General features: G+C 39.6%; 1 protein-coding gene across 5 annotated transcripts in view; it reads left to right on the top strand.

The window, feature by feature from the left end:
• The window catches only part of LOC309717018 (PC3-like endoprotease variant B), a 232,501-nt gene that overhangs the window by 41,361 nt on the left and 178,840 nt on the right, over nt 1–12,300 (top strand). For 4 of the 5 annotated variants that reach the window (XM_082551213.1, XM_082551215.1, XM_082551214.1 and 1 more), the window contains exon 5: nt 9,105–9,208. In XM_082551213.1, coding sequence (XP_082407339.1) covers nt 9,105–9,208 — 104 coding nt within the window. Of the gene's footprint in view, nt 1–9,104; nt 9,225–12,300 lie in introns of all 5 variants that reach the window. The other variant, XM_082551216.1, reaches the window with a different exon arrangement.

Genomic DNA, 12,300 nt, shown 5'->3' with positions numbered 1-12,300 from the left:
AACGTTTGACCTCTGTTATTGCCAACAAAGGTTATGTTACAAAGTATTGAGTTGTATTTTTGTTATTGACCAAATACTTATTTTCCACCCTGATTTACGAATAAATTCTTTACAAATCCTACCATGTGAATTCATGGACTTTTTTTTCACATTCTGTCTCTCACAGTTGAAGTGTACCTCTGGTGCAAATTACTGACCTCTGTCATCATTTTAGGTGGGGGAACTTGCACAATCGGTGGCTGACTAAATACTTTTTTGCCCCACTGTAGATATTACACATTTTAGTAATTCCAGTATATATGTATGTGAATAGGGGAGAGAGAGAGGGAGACAGAATTACAAACATTTTTAGTAGTACAGTTTAGTAATACTTTTGATCATAGGTATATTAAATATCTATGTGTCTTTTGCAGGTGTTTTACTGTGTTTGAATAGATCACTGTAAGCTTTACAACAGTAAACCACTGATGACTGTGTGTCTGTGTGTGTGTGCATGTTTAGACATCTTTGTGAGGACAGAAAACTGGCATGCTACTACTAGTGGGGACCAATGGTCACTTATGGGGACAAAATGCCCATTCTCACAAGTTTTGAGGCTCAAAATGTGGTTTTAGTGTTAGGGTTACAATTACGTTAGGTTTAGGATTAGGCTGGGGGTTAGGAATTCACTTTTGATGGTTAGCGTTTGGGTAAGCGGCTAGTGAAAGCATTATGTCAATGAGATGTCCTCACTAAGATATTAAAATGAGTTTGTGTGTGTGTGTGTGTGTGTGTGATGGGAATTGGTGGCTGTGTTTGCAGAAGAATGTGCTGGCTCACGTCCTGCTGCAGTGCTCTCAGTCTTTCTTGTCTGTTCTTGTGTATTATCATCCGCTTAGCTTCCGCTCTGACAAATGATAGAAAATGTACAATGGAGATAAAAAAGCCGTGATACGGTGGATCAACATCGCAGCTGTGTGTTTATGTACATAAAGAATAAAGAAATAAAGAAAGAGAATGCACTCTTTGACCGATGTGAACTTTTCAAGTACAATGTTTTTGCAAGTATTTTTGAATTCGAGCTGCCAATGTTCATTAAAGTGTGCCAGTATTAAATATCTCAAATACGAGCATTCCACCCTGCCAAGTAACAAGCATGTTACTTGGCAGGGTGGAAAAGCCTCATTATGGCATCCTAAACTCTATTCAAGCACAGAATACAAATGGTAATAGTAAACTGAATTTATGATTTGGTACAATAAATTTTCTATACAGCATTTGAAACTAGGAAAGTAATCAGGGTTTCCTTTGTTAACAATTCATAGTGGAAAAATGTAAAAGATGGTCAGAAAAGAAAGAAAGACAGAAAGAAAGCCTTGAGTTTTGCCTTCAGTAACCATATATATGGTATGGGCATGTTTGACAGATGGTGTGGTATGCTTTGGATCACAAAACTGTTTCTCTCCTCCTCTATACTTTCCTCTTCCCATCATTCTGACACAAGTTAATCTTGGTTTCTCTTCCTCAAGCCTATTTGTCAGAACAGTTTATTAGAGGTTTTCTGACGAAGTCTAATCTGGCCTTTCTTTATGTTCTTGAGTGTAACCAGTGGTTTGCACTTTGTTGTAAATTCTCTGTATTACCATTCATTAAGGTATATCTTGATTGTAGACTTGAACAATGATACTGCTGCCTCCTTGACAGTGTTCTTGACTAGGTTGGGTGTTGTGAAGGTGTTTATCTTAATCATGGGAATATCTCACTTATTTTACACTTTAGTTGTCTTTCAGGCCTTTTGGTATTGCTGAGTCGGGTCGTTTTTTTTCTTCTTCTTTTTTATGAAGAATGTTTACCAAATTGTTGTTTTAGCTACTACATAAGTTTTGCTATCTCTCTGAGAGGTTTATTTTGATATTCCAGTCTCAGGATGGCTCCCTTAACTTGCACTGACATTTCTTCATAACTTCATATTGAGAGTTCTAGTGAACAGTTACGAAATGGACATCGAACTACTGGAATCAACTTCCGATCTTTTGTCAGCTTAAGTTGCCATGGAATAAGAAGGGAACAGGCCTAATCATGAAACATGTATCAGTTAATTGTCCAATAACCTTTGAGTCTCTACTGGCTCTACATGCACAAATGTGTGTAATTCCTAAACATTTAATACAGTACAATTAAAGCTTCAGTCACATCTTGACTGTTTGATTTAAATCCACTGTATTGGTGTCCAGAAGCAAAATGTCTCAAAAATATGGACCTTACTACACGTGATATATTTAACCTGCAGATAACCTGTTTGACATATTTGGACAAGCAAACACAAACCATTTGAAGACTAAAAGATAAGAAGTTGTGTTGTTACATATTAGATGTCATTATAAAATATAACTATATTCAACTGCTCCTTTACTGACAACAGATTTGTCAGTAAAGGAGATTTCCACACAACATTCCCTTCCTGACAAAACCCCAAAGGGAACTGTGTCCCTTCACAGAAACAAACTTGGGATCTTTCGCTAATTAGGCAAATGTGTAAGCCACTACGCTAGCCACTGTCAAATATTTTTTAAGAAATAAATCAATAAGAACAAATCAGAAGCATGAAAGAGAGGAAGTGTATCCCAATATTACCAACACTGTCAGACTGATAATGTTAGAATCAGGTCCTGATTAGGTGCCAATGATTAGAGCCTCCTTGGGGAGAGACAGGTGGAACATGTGTTATTTCAACCTCTCACATCCAGCGTCTGGTGTTCCAATTGTTATCGAAGTGTGGTGAACCATCAAGATCTGAAGAGAAATTGCAGAGAGCTGCTTTGACGAACAGGCAGGAGGCCGAGGTGGAGGTGGCAGATCTGAAGATACCAAGGTTTTTGTGAGGAGTAATAAGATTAAGATGAGTACATCAGAAAGACACCTCAGGTCGAGCATTTTAGAGATAAAGTTAGAGCGGCAAAGTTGAGATGGTACGTGTGCAGGAAGGATGTAGTGAAGCGGGACATGTGGGGGCTGGTGTGACATTGGAGGACGCTAGCGATAGGGTGAGGTGGAGAAAGATTATCTGCTGTGACAACCACTCAAGGGAGCAGCCAGAAGAAGCAGAAAAAGTAGAACTTCATCTATAACTGAGAAAGATTCAACTTGACTGCCAATTAGATTTTTTTGGGACCGGCTACCCCAGCAGATTCATCACAGGAGCTGCGCTGCTAAAAGAAGTCTCATGACAGAATCTGCCCATAACTGCCAAATGTTGTTGGGAAAATGTATATTTGTATTGTCAGAAAGAGATTATACTAATTTGGCCTCACAATGTTTAATAGTGCACAGCAGTTTGCCAGTGACTGTAAAGGTAAAGACCAGGGCTTTTGGAAAAATGTCCACTGGACAGACAAATCAAAAGTAGTTGTTTGGCCACAACAAAAGTTGACATGTTTGGATCAGACCAAAGGTGGCTTTTGAGGAGAAGAAACTCATATGAACTGTGTGGAAATGTCATGCTTTGGTGTGGTTTTCTTGCACAACTTGGGGTCAGTGATTCGGCCATGAATTCAGCATCATATCAAAGAGCTGAAAGATAATATATGGTTATTTGTCTGAAAGGTGAACTGGAAGTGGACCTCTCAGCAGGATTATCCTAAACAAACAATTCCACCAAGACATTGTTAGAAAAGAAAAAACAATTTTTATTGAAAAAAAAACCCCAGGAAAAATCCCATCAAAATGTTGTGGGATTTGAAACTGGCAGTACATGTAAGAAAGCACTCAAACATCTCGCAACTGAAGGAATTTTGCATGGAAGAAGGGTCAAAAAATTTTAGCAAGCCGTTGTCAAAGACTGGTGGGTAATTGAGCAAAACGCCTACAAGATTTTTTTTTATTTTTCTGTTAAAAGGTCGACATACTAGCTTCTGAAGCGAAGGGTGGGCATACTCTTTTCACAGAAGAAAATTGCATCTTTTGATATTTTTCTTTTGATTATCTCCTTATCTGTGGGCACTGTTTCAAAGTGGATCAAATGTTTGCTTGTCCAAATACGTCCAAAAAGCCTGCCGTTTCAGTGGGATGTAATTATTTTTTCAAATGACTGTATAATGAAAATTTAAACATTAAAGAATTTCAGGGTCCTCTGGTCATGTTCCAGCTGCATCGTGCGCTGAAGAAGAGGTTCATATTTGTCTTCTACAAGTATACACAACCGGTGTACAACCTCTTCAGTCCACATAGATCTGAGCATAGATGGTGGAGAAAATATTTTGGAGGATAATATTCTATTTAATTTGCAGGTATTCACTGTTATGTGGGCGGCTGGATTTGATGGCAGTAGTGTGTGTATATATACAGTGTGTATATATATATATATATATATATATATATATATATATATATATATATATATATATATATATATATATAGATAGATAGATAGATAGATAGATAGATAGATAGATAGAGATATATATATATATATATATATATAGATAGAGATATATATATAGATAGAGATATATATATATATGTATGTATATATATATATATATATGTATATATATATATATATATATATATGGCTGGACAAAGCTGGACTGAAAGACAGCACAGAGGCACTAATCATGGCAGCACAAGAACAAGCTCTGAGTACAAGATCCATAGAGGCTGGGGTCTATCACACCAGGCAAGACCCCAGGTGCAGGCTGTGTAAAGATGCCCCAGAGACAATCCAGCACATAACAGCAGGGTGCAAGATGCTAGCAGGCAAGGCATACATGGAACGCCATAACCAAGTGGCCGGCATAGTGTACAGGAACATCTGTGCCGAGTATAACCTAGAAGTCCCGAGGTCAAAATGGGAGATGCCCCCAAGGGTGGTGGAGAATGACCGAGCTAAGATCCTGTGGGACTTCCAGATACAGACGGACAAAATGGTGGTGGCTAACCAACCGGACATAGTGGTGGTAGACAAACAGAAGAAGATGGCCGTAGTGATCGATGTAGCGGTTCCGAATGACAGCAATATCAGGAAGAAGGAACACGAGAAGCTGGAGAAATACCAAGGGCTCAGAGAAGAGCTCGAGAGGATGTGGAGGGTGAAGGTAACGGTGGTCCCCGTGGTAATCGGAGCACTAGGTGCGGTGACTCCCAAGCTAGGCGAGTGGCTCCAGCAGATCCCGGGAATAACATCGGAGATCTCTGTCCAGAAGAGCGCAGTCCTGGGAACAGCTAAGATACTGCGCAGGACCCTCAAGCTCCCAGGCCTCTGGTAGAGGACCCGAGCTTGAAGGATAAACCGCCCGCAGGGGCGTGCTGGGTGTTTGTATATGTATATATATATATATATGTATATATATGTGTATATATATATATGTGTGTGTGTGTATATATATGTATATATATGTGTATATATATATATGTGTGTGTGTGTATATATATATATATATATATATATATATATATATACATGGCTCAGCAGAACTGAAATGCTTTTACACACTCACTCACATAAGCTCAGCGATTCTCTGCGCGATCAACCTCTCACATGTTTAAGCTTGCTGCGGGAGATTTCACTTGTCATGTTTGCATAGTAAGCTAACGATTAATAAGACGATGTCAGAGGAATTGGTGCACAAATTATCATCACTCACAGATCAGTGCTGTCGCTCTCTATACACAGTTCGCACGATTGCAAAGTGAAAGCAAAAAAACAAGTGCAAATTCAAACGCGACTTCAATATGTCACATATTGACAGTGGCTCACCGATGCCAATGACATAATTACCCAGCTACATTTCTGAAAGAATGCAAAAGCATTGACATATATTTTTCCTACAATAGCCCGACGGGCAGGGAAGAGAAAGATTTTGGTAGCCCGACTGAAAAAATCGCTAGCTCCAGGACGTCGGGCTAGCGATATTGCAAGCCCTGTATCTGATTGAGGAATCACTCATCTTTGGAAAAGAGAGTTTATTACAGAGAAATGTCTCTTTCCAAAATAAAAGCTATACTATCCGCTTCTTCTGGGCTATATTCTCAGCAGCATAAGGAGAATCATGTGCTAACAGCTGTCTAAATGACTCGGCTAAAGTTAGTAGCATGCTTGCTTTTTTTTGTCTGCTTCCACTTGTCTTTGCACTAGGATGATGTCGGCGTAAATGTGCAGTCATATTCGTTGTGTTCCCACTAGTGCTTTCAGGTTAATCTCGTTGAAATGACCTTAACGCCACAACACGGCAAATCTCCGTTAACAAGCTACCGCCGATCGCTCCGTGCATGGGGCTAGACGGCCAACACGTTAACGAGCTAACTGCGCTAACACACTAGTTCACACCAATGTAATTGAGCATTGCATGGCACATCCAACATACTGTTTTACTTTAGTCCATGACTCGCTTACCTTCAGGGTCATACGTCACATGAAAACCAAAATAATTCCAAACGCCAGATCTGAATGAGGTTCAATTTGCCTGTTGCAAGTAGAGCTTAACTTCTGTCTCGCTAGCTTGCCCTGCGCTCTTCCTTCTGACTATGCTGTCTGTGTTGAGCGCTCAGTGGATCTGCGCTCGACAGTGCAGCCTAGGCGGAGTAGTCGAACACAGATTCACTGAGCGCTCAACACAGACAGCATCGTCAGAAGGAAAATTGATAAAATAAATTACAAATGTTGTATTGTTCGATACATATGCGTACCGAACCGAAAGCACTGTATCGAACGGTTCAATATCGATACGAATATCGTTGCACCCCTAATATATATATATATATCTATATATCTATATATCTATATATATATATATATATATATATATATATATATATAGTCTGTTAAATCCAGTACTGTGTCATTTAAAATCCTGGCACTATAATGCTGTCAGCTGTTTGGCTTCCAGTATACCGCTATCTTAGTGTTATAACTCTTTGAATTCAGACTATATGGACGCATGTCCTCATATACTCTGAATTCAGTGAATTTGTACTCAACCATATCATCCCTGAAGATGAATAGATACTGACCTGAGCTGAAAAACTGCCATAAGAGCATCAGTGGGTGATTGCTAGCTATATAAATATAGCTATATAAAAAGACCATCTTAGAGAGGCAGCGTTTCTCAGAGGTAAAGATGGGAAGAGGTTCTTCAGTCTGCAAAACAAATGTGTCTAGAAATTGTGAAACAACTTCAAAATAATTTTTCTCAATGTAATATTGCTAAGACTTTGAATATCTCATTATTTACAGTATATAATATTAACAATAAAATCAGAGAATCATACCACACCATCTGCAAGGGACAAGGCAACCTTGAGCAGTTTTATTTTACACAGTTTAATCATTTTACTTCCTAAAGTGATCTAAAATCCCAGAGAATGTATGTAAAAATTATATTTTAACATTTCTTTCTTTTTTAATTGTGTTGGATTTGATTTACATTCATGTATTTGTCCTATACTGTCCTTGCATATTTACTTAAACACATGTCGATACTTGAAGTTAAACAGTAAAGCAAAGTGATCAAGAAAATTTGTCATGGTGAATTAAAATTTCGTATTTTATTAATGTTTAATAAAAATACAACCCCATTTCTGAAAATCAGTAATGAATGTCTGTGTTGTTCTGGTCGTCAGGCAACACTACATTTAAAAACAGGCATGACTGACATGAAAAAACCCTGCATGAGCTCACGAATACTTCCAAAAATAACTGTCTATGAACAGAGTGTGTTGTGCCATCCACAAGTGCAGGTTAAAGCTTTATCATGCTGAGAAGAAGTCATACTTGAACATAATCCAGAAACACTGCTGTCGTCTCTGGACCAAAGCTCATTTAAAATAAAATAAAAACTGTTCTGTCAGACAAATCGAAGTATGGAATTCTTTTTGGAAAGCATAGATGCCACATCCTCAGGACTTAAGAGGAATTGGACCATCTGGCTTGTTGTCAGTGCTCAGTTGAAAAGCCAGCATCTCTGGTGGCATGGGGGTACTTTATTGCCTATGGAAAAGGCAGCTTGCACATCTGGAAAGGAAGCATCAGCACTGAAATATATATACAGATTTTAAGTGACATAGAGTCCCATACAAACATCTTTTTATGGAATGCCGCATATATTTCAACCAGAAATGCTCAACTAAATCATGCATCTATTGTATGGCTTCATATTAGAAGAGTCCGGGTACTGAATTGGCCTGTCTGCAGTCCAGATCTTTCATCAGTTGAACACATTTGATGCACAATGAAATGATAAATATGACAAAGGAGACCCAGGACTCTTGAACAACGAGAATGGGACACATTCGTCTCCCAAAGGTCCAGATATACATTAGCGTATTGTTAATTGTCTTTAATTGTGGTATTCAACTACATTCACATTACTTTATATGAAAAAAAGTATTTTTTTAACTGAAAGACTTGGAAGAATCTCTCTAACAATACTATACTTGTGGTTCTCTACTGTTATAAGTTAGCTTTACTGACAACACTCTGCATACTGGGTCATGTGTCCAGAGGCAGATTTTAAATTTGTGTTTTACATGCGGTAAAACACAATTCCTAATCAGAGTCTATTAAGGTAAAGCAACTGTAATTATTATTTGTTTCATAGCAATGCTACACTGGAGAGAGTCGTGCAAGAAAATTTAAATTGGTTTGGAACCAAATGATCTCCTATTAATCCTAATACTTGAGATATATTTATACTTGTGTGGGATGTTTCATTACAGTCACTTCCAGAAAAGGCTAGTGTGATATCAATTAATTTGGCAGTTCAAGAAATTATCAAACAAACTGATAGCGAGAAGATAGTAGAGAGCACTGAGAGAGAGGGTTGTGCATGGGTGAAAACGAGTGGCAGTCGGTGTAACATTAAATGTAGGGAAGGAAAGGTGCAGGCCTTGATGGGCTGATGGCTCTTCTGCAGACAGCGAGCCAAGCTGTTCTGCAGCAATGAGATGCTAATAATATGCTAATGATATGGTAATCTGCCAGTAGAATTCCACCTCAGCGGAGAAAAAGGAGATCTGGGAGGCCTTGCGCCATTGGTTGGGAACCAGGGATGTCCTGAAATCAGAGTTCAGGACAAGGAAAGAAAGACTACATGCACACGTTTATACATGATATTTGTGTGTGCTTGCAGGTCCCCACAGGAAAGAGTCTGAAACTGACAAGCAGCCCGAAGAGAATAAGAGTGACCAGTCCCTCACCTTCAATGACCCTCTCTGGCCCATGCAGTGGGAACTGGTGGGTGTATTTATGTGTAAGTGTATGTGTAGTAGTGTGTGTTTGTATGTGTTCATTGGTCTTATCTGGAAGCCCCACCCCGACTTTTCTCATCTTCATGTTGAAGGATGTTCCTCTGACAGGCATAAGTCAGGCAGGCTTTCATGTGTGACTGGAGAGTGAGACGGACGATAGAGAGATGGGGGGGATTGTGGAGGAGGAAAGAGCGAGCGAGAGAGGAGGTGAAGGGGGTTGTCCATGTTGAACTGAGACAGATGTCAGGGATTGATGAGGCTCGGAGCAACACTGACACACAACTGGGCTGCAACAACAAGACATGCTCATCCATTCTGCAGAGTCTTGTTCATCCTGTTTGGACGATACTTGTACACTATGTTTGAGAAGACCAAAAGGAGCAAAGTGACAGGATGCTTGGGTATAAAAAGGCATATTTTTTGATAAAATATCTTATTTTTTAATAACGTACAAATTATTTAATAGCTGCATCTATAGCCTTTTATTATAAAATATTTCAAGTAGTCAAAATTCACAGATTAGCATCTCAATCAGAATTTCAAGTTAATTTTAGAGTTTGCATGATATCATCCTCTTCCTCCTTATCTCAAGCCTCGTCTCCGAAACTGTAATGTGCATAAATATACTTATTTATTCCCAATATTGTTGCAGTTAGTTATTGTCAGCTACATTAGATGACCTTCCTGTCTCTGTACACCAGACAAGAGCCGGCTAAACAACAACAACAGCTGTTTATAAGCTGACATTAAACCAGCTAATGTTAAGGTTCAAGAGAATCCCACATTCCTGCTGATTTGATTACATTCTTACATAGTATGAGAGCTAATTTGCTAAGTGTCAGAGTCCAACAATATTTCTTGTGTTAACAGCAGGCTAAGAGGCTAAGAGTAGCTAACAGCGCGAAAAACAGTAGCGCTTGCCGACTGCTCAGCATATGTTCAATAACGCACCTCAGTATGGCTGTCATCATTTAGAAGTGAGCTTCTCTGACTCAGTGAGCTGTATATTAGAGTCCGTCCACAACGTTTTACAGCCCCTTACAAAGTAAATCAGGGTTGGGGAACTCCAGGCCCTGAGGGCCGGTGTCCTGCAGGTTTTAAATCTCACCTTGGGTCAACACACCTGAATCACATGATTAGTTTGTTACCAGACCTCTGGAGAACTTCAAGACATGTTGAGGATGTCATTTAGCCATTTAAATCAGCTGTGTTGGATCAAGGACACGTCTAAAACCTGCATTACACCGGCCCTTGAGGCCTGGAGTTCCCCCACTCCTGGAGTAAATAAAGGTGGAGGTTTCTCGCCCGGCATTGACAGCTGAGGTAAACAGTGGACTTTAACACATGGGGAAAAACTCCAGAGCGAATCTGGTTCAAACATAGCAGAAACACGCCGGCTGGCCATGGTTGTTATGGGGTACAGTCTAAATTTCATATTTTTGATCTTTCTGACCTGACTAAAACATGTTTTTCCTACAGCAGCCAAAGTAGCTAGACTTATGTACTTGAATTGGGAGGGGCGAGAAAGCCTCAGTTAATTGATATCTGCAGTCTACTGACATCTAGCATTGAACATTTTAGACACTGTAACTTTAAGACACAAAGTTCTGGAACTGTCTTTAGAAATGTTTGTTGAATGAATCTTTTCTGAGGGGAAAAAACCAACACTGGTCATTATATTGTCACAGTTATGTCTATGACTCTTCGTAAGCTGTTATTAATTTTTTAAAAATGTGTTTAAGCACACAAGTTTCAGTTTATTTCAGAAACGTATGCGCTTAACAGCCTTGAGTACCTTTCCTGACACATTCGGTTGATACCAAAAAGTATATTAAAGCTCAGTAAACAGCTGAATAGGAAAGCTGCTTATTGAGAAACCCTGTCCCTGTTTTTTTTCTTTAGATTATGTTTGCATTTACACAACTGGTTACATTATGTAACTTATGCTTTATAAATTCCTTGATAGGTCTTAATAATTCTTTTACTCTTACCAAAGTGTAGTCAACAATTCAACAGCCTGTATTAGTGTCTGGTTTATTACTAATACAGGGCAACCAGGGCTCGTCCAATCGTCAGGGCAGACGTTCTTGACTGACATACGAGGGCGTAATCTGGCAGCGCGAGGAGGAGGAGGGGCGGGGTCAGAGATTCACCAGAGCAACCGGCAACAGAATGATTGACACCTCAGCTCTCAGGGCAAGATGAAGGGGTGAAAGTCAGGATGGGGGTGGAGGGAGGTGAAGACAGAAACAGAGGAAGTCAGGAGAGATGATGGGGGCATATGAAGCACTAGTGAGGGGAAAAAAAATCTGACGGTTTCTTTTCTTATAAGCACGATTTTGTTGCACATAGTCACCTCTCTCGATTTAAGAAGGTTATTGACAAGATTGTTTATGCAGCGCAGTATGATTCATGTGCTGGAGCATGCAGTATGACACTAAGCGGATTAACGTTAACTTTATGGAATGATTGCATGAACTGAGAAATAGAACATAATTATCAATCACTCATTAATCAAGAAAAATGAAAGGCGTCTTTAACGTTGAGGACATTGCTCTCTCTGTCTGGCCCTCCCTCTCTCTCCTGCTCAGTAGCCCTGCTCTCCTGCTTTCGTTCTGTTGTGTTTAATCAGCCTCTGGTGGACGTAGATATTGATTGAGGGTCAGTAATCTGCTCAGGGTTGGTAGCCTGCCAGGACCAGACAAATATATGTTTGTGTGTGTGTGTGTGTGTGCTAGTCGGGCATGTATGTTCGCTAAAAGCTGTACCTGATGGGCTATACCCACCTGTACACACACAAGGCAAGTGGAGCCTATTGTACCCTTTTTGTTAGACTGAGTCAAGCCCCTCCTGAGGAGCTCATTCAAAGCCTCTGAAATCCACGCAGCATCTTGAGCGTGCCTACTGTGTGTTTATATGAGAGAGAGTGTGTGTATGTTTTCACTGAGGGGCAGCTGCGATAAAGGCAGGGAAGCCAGAGATTGTTATGTTATCACTCTGTTTACATGTGTGTCTTCTGCATAGAAAAAGTGCCACTGTTGTTTTCTCTTGTTGCATGAACTTTCCAAAACTCCAAGG

The sequence above is a fragment of the Aulonocara stuartgranti genome, assembly GCF_965226115.1.
Source record: "Aulonocara stuartgranti genome assembly, chromosome: 11".
NCBI lineage: Eukaryota > Metazoa > Chordata > Actinopteri > Cichliformes > Cichlidae > Aulonocara > Aulonocara stuartgranti.
The sequence above is the reverse complement of the archived record's forward strand: the minus strand, read 5'-3'. Positions and strand labels throughout refer to the sequence as shown.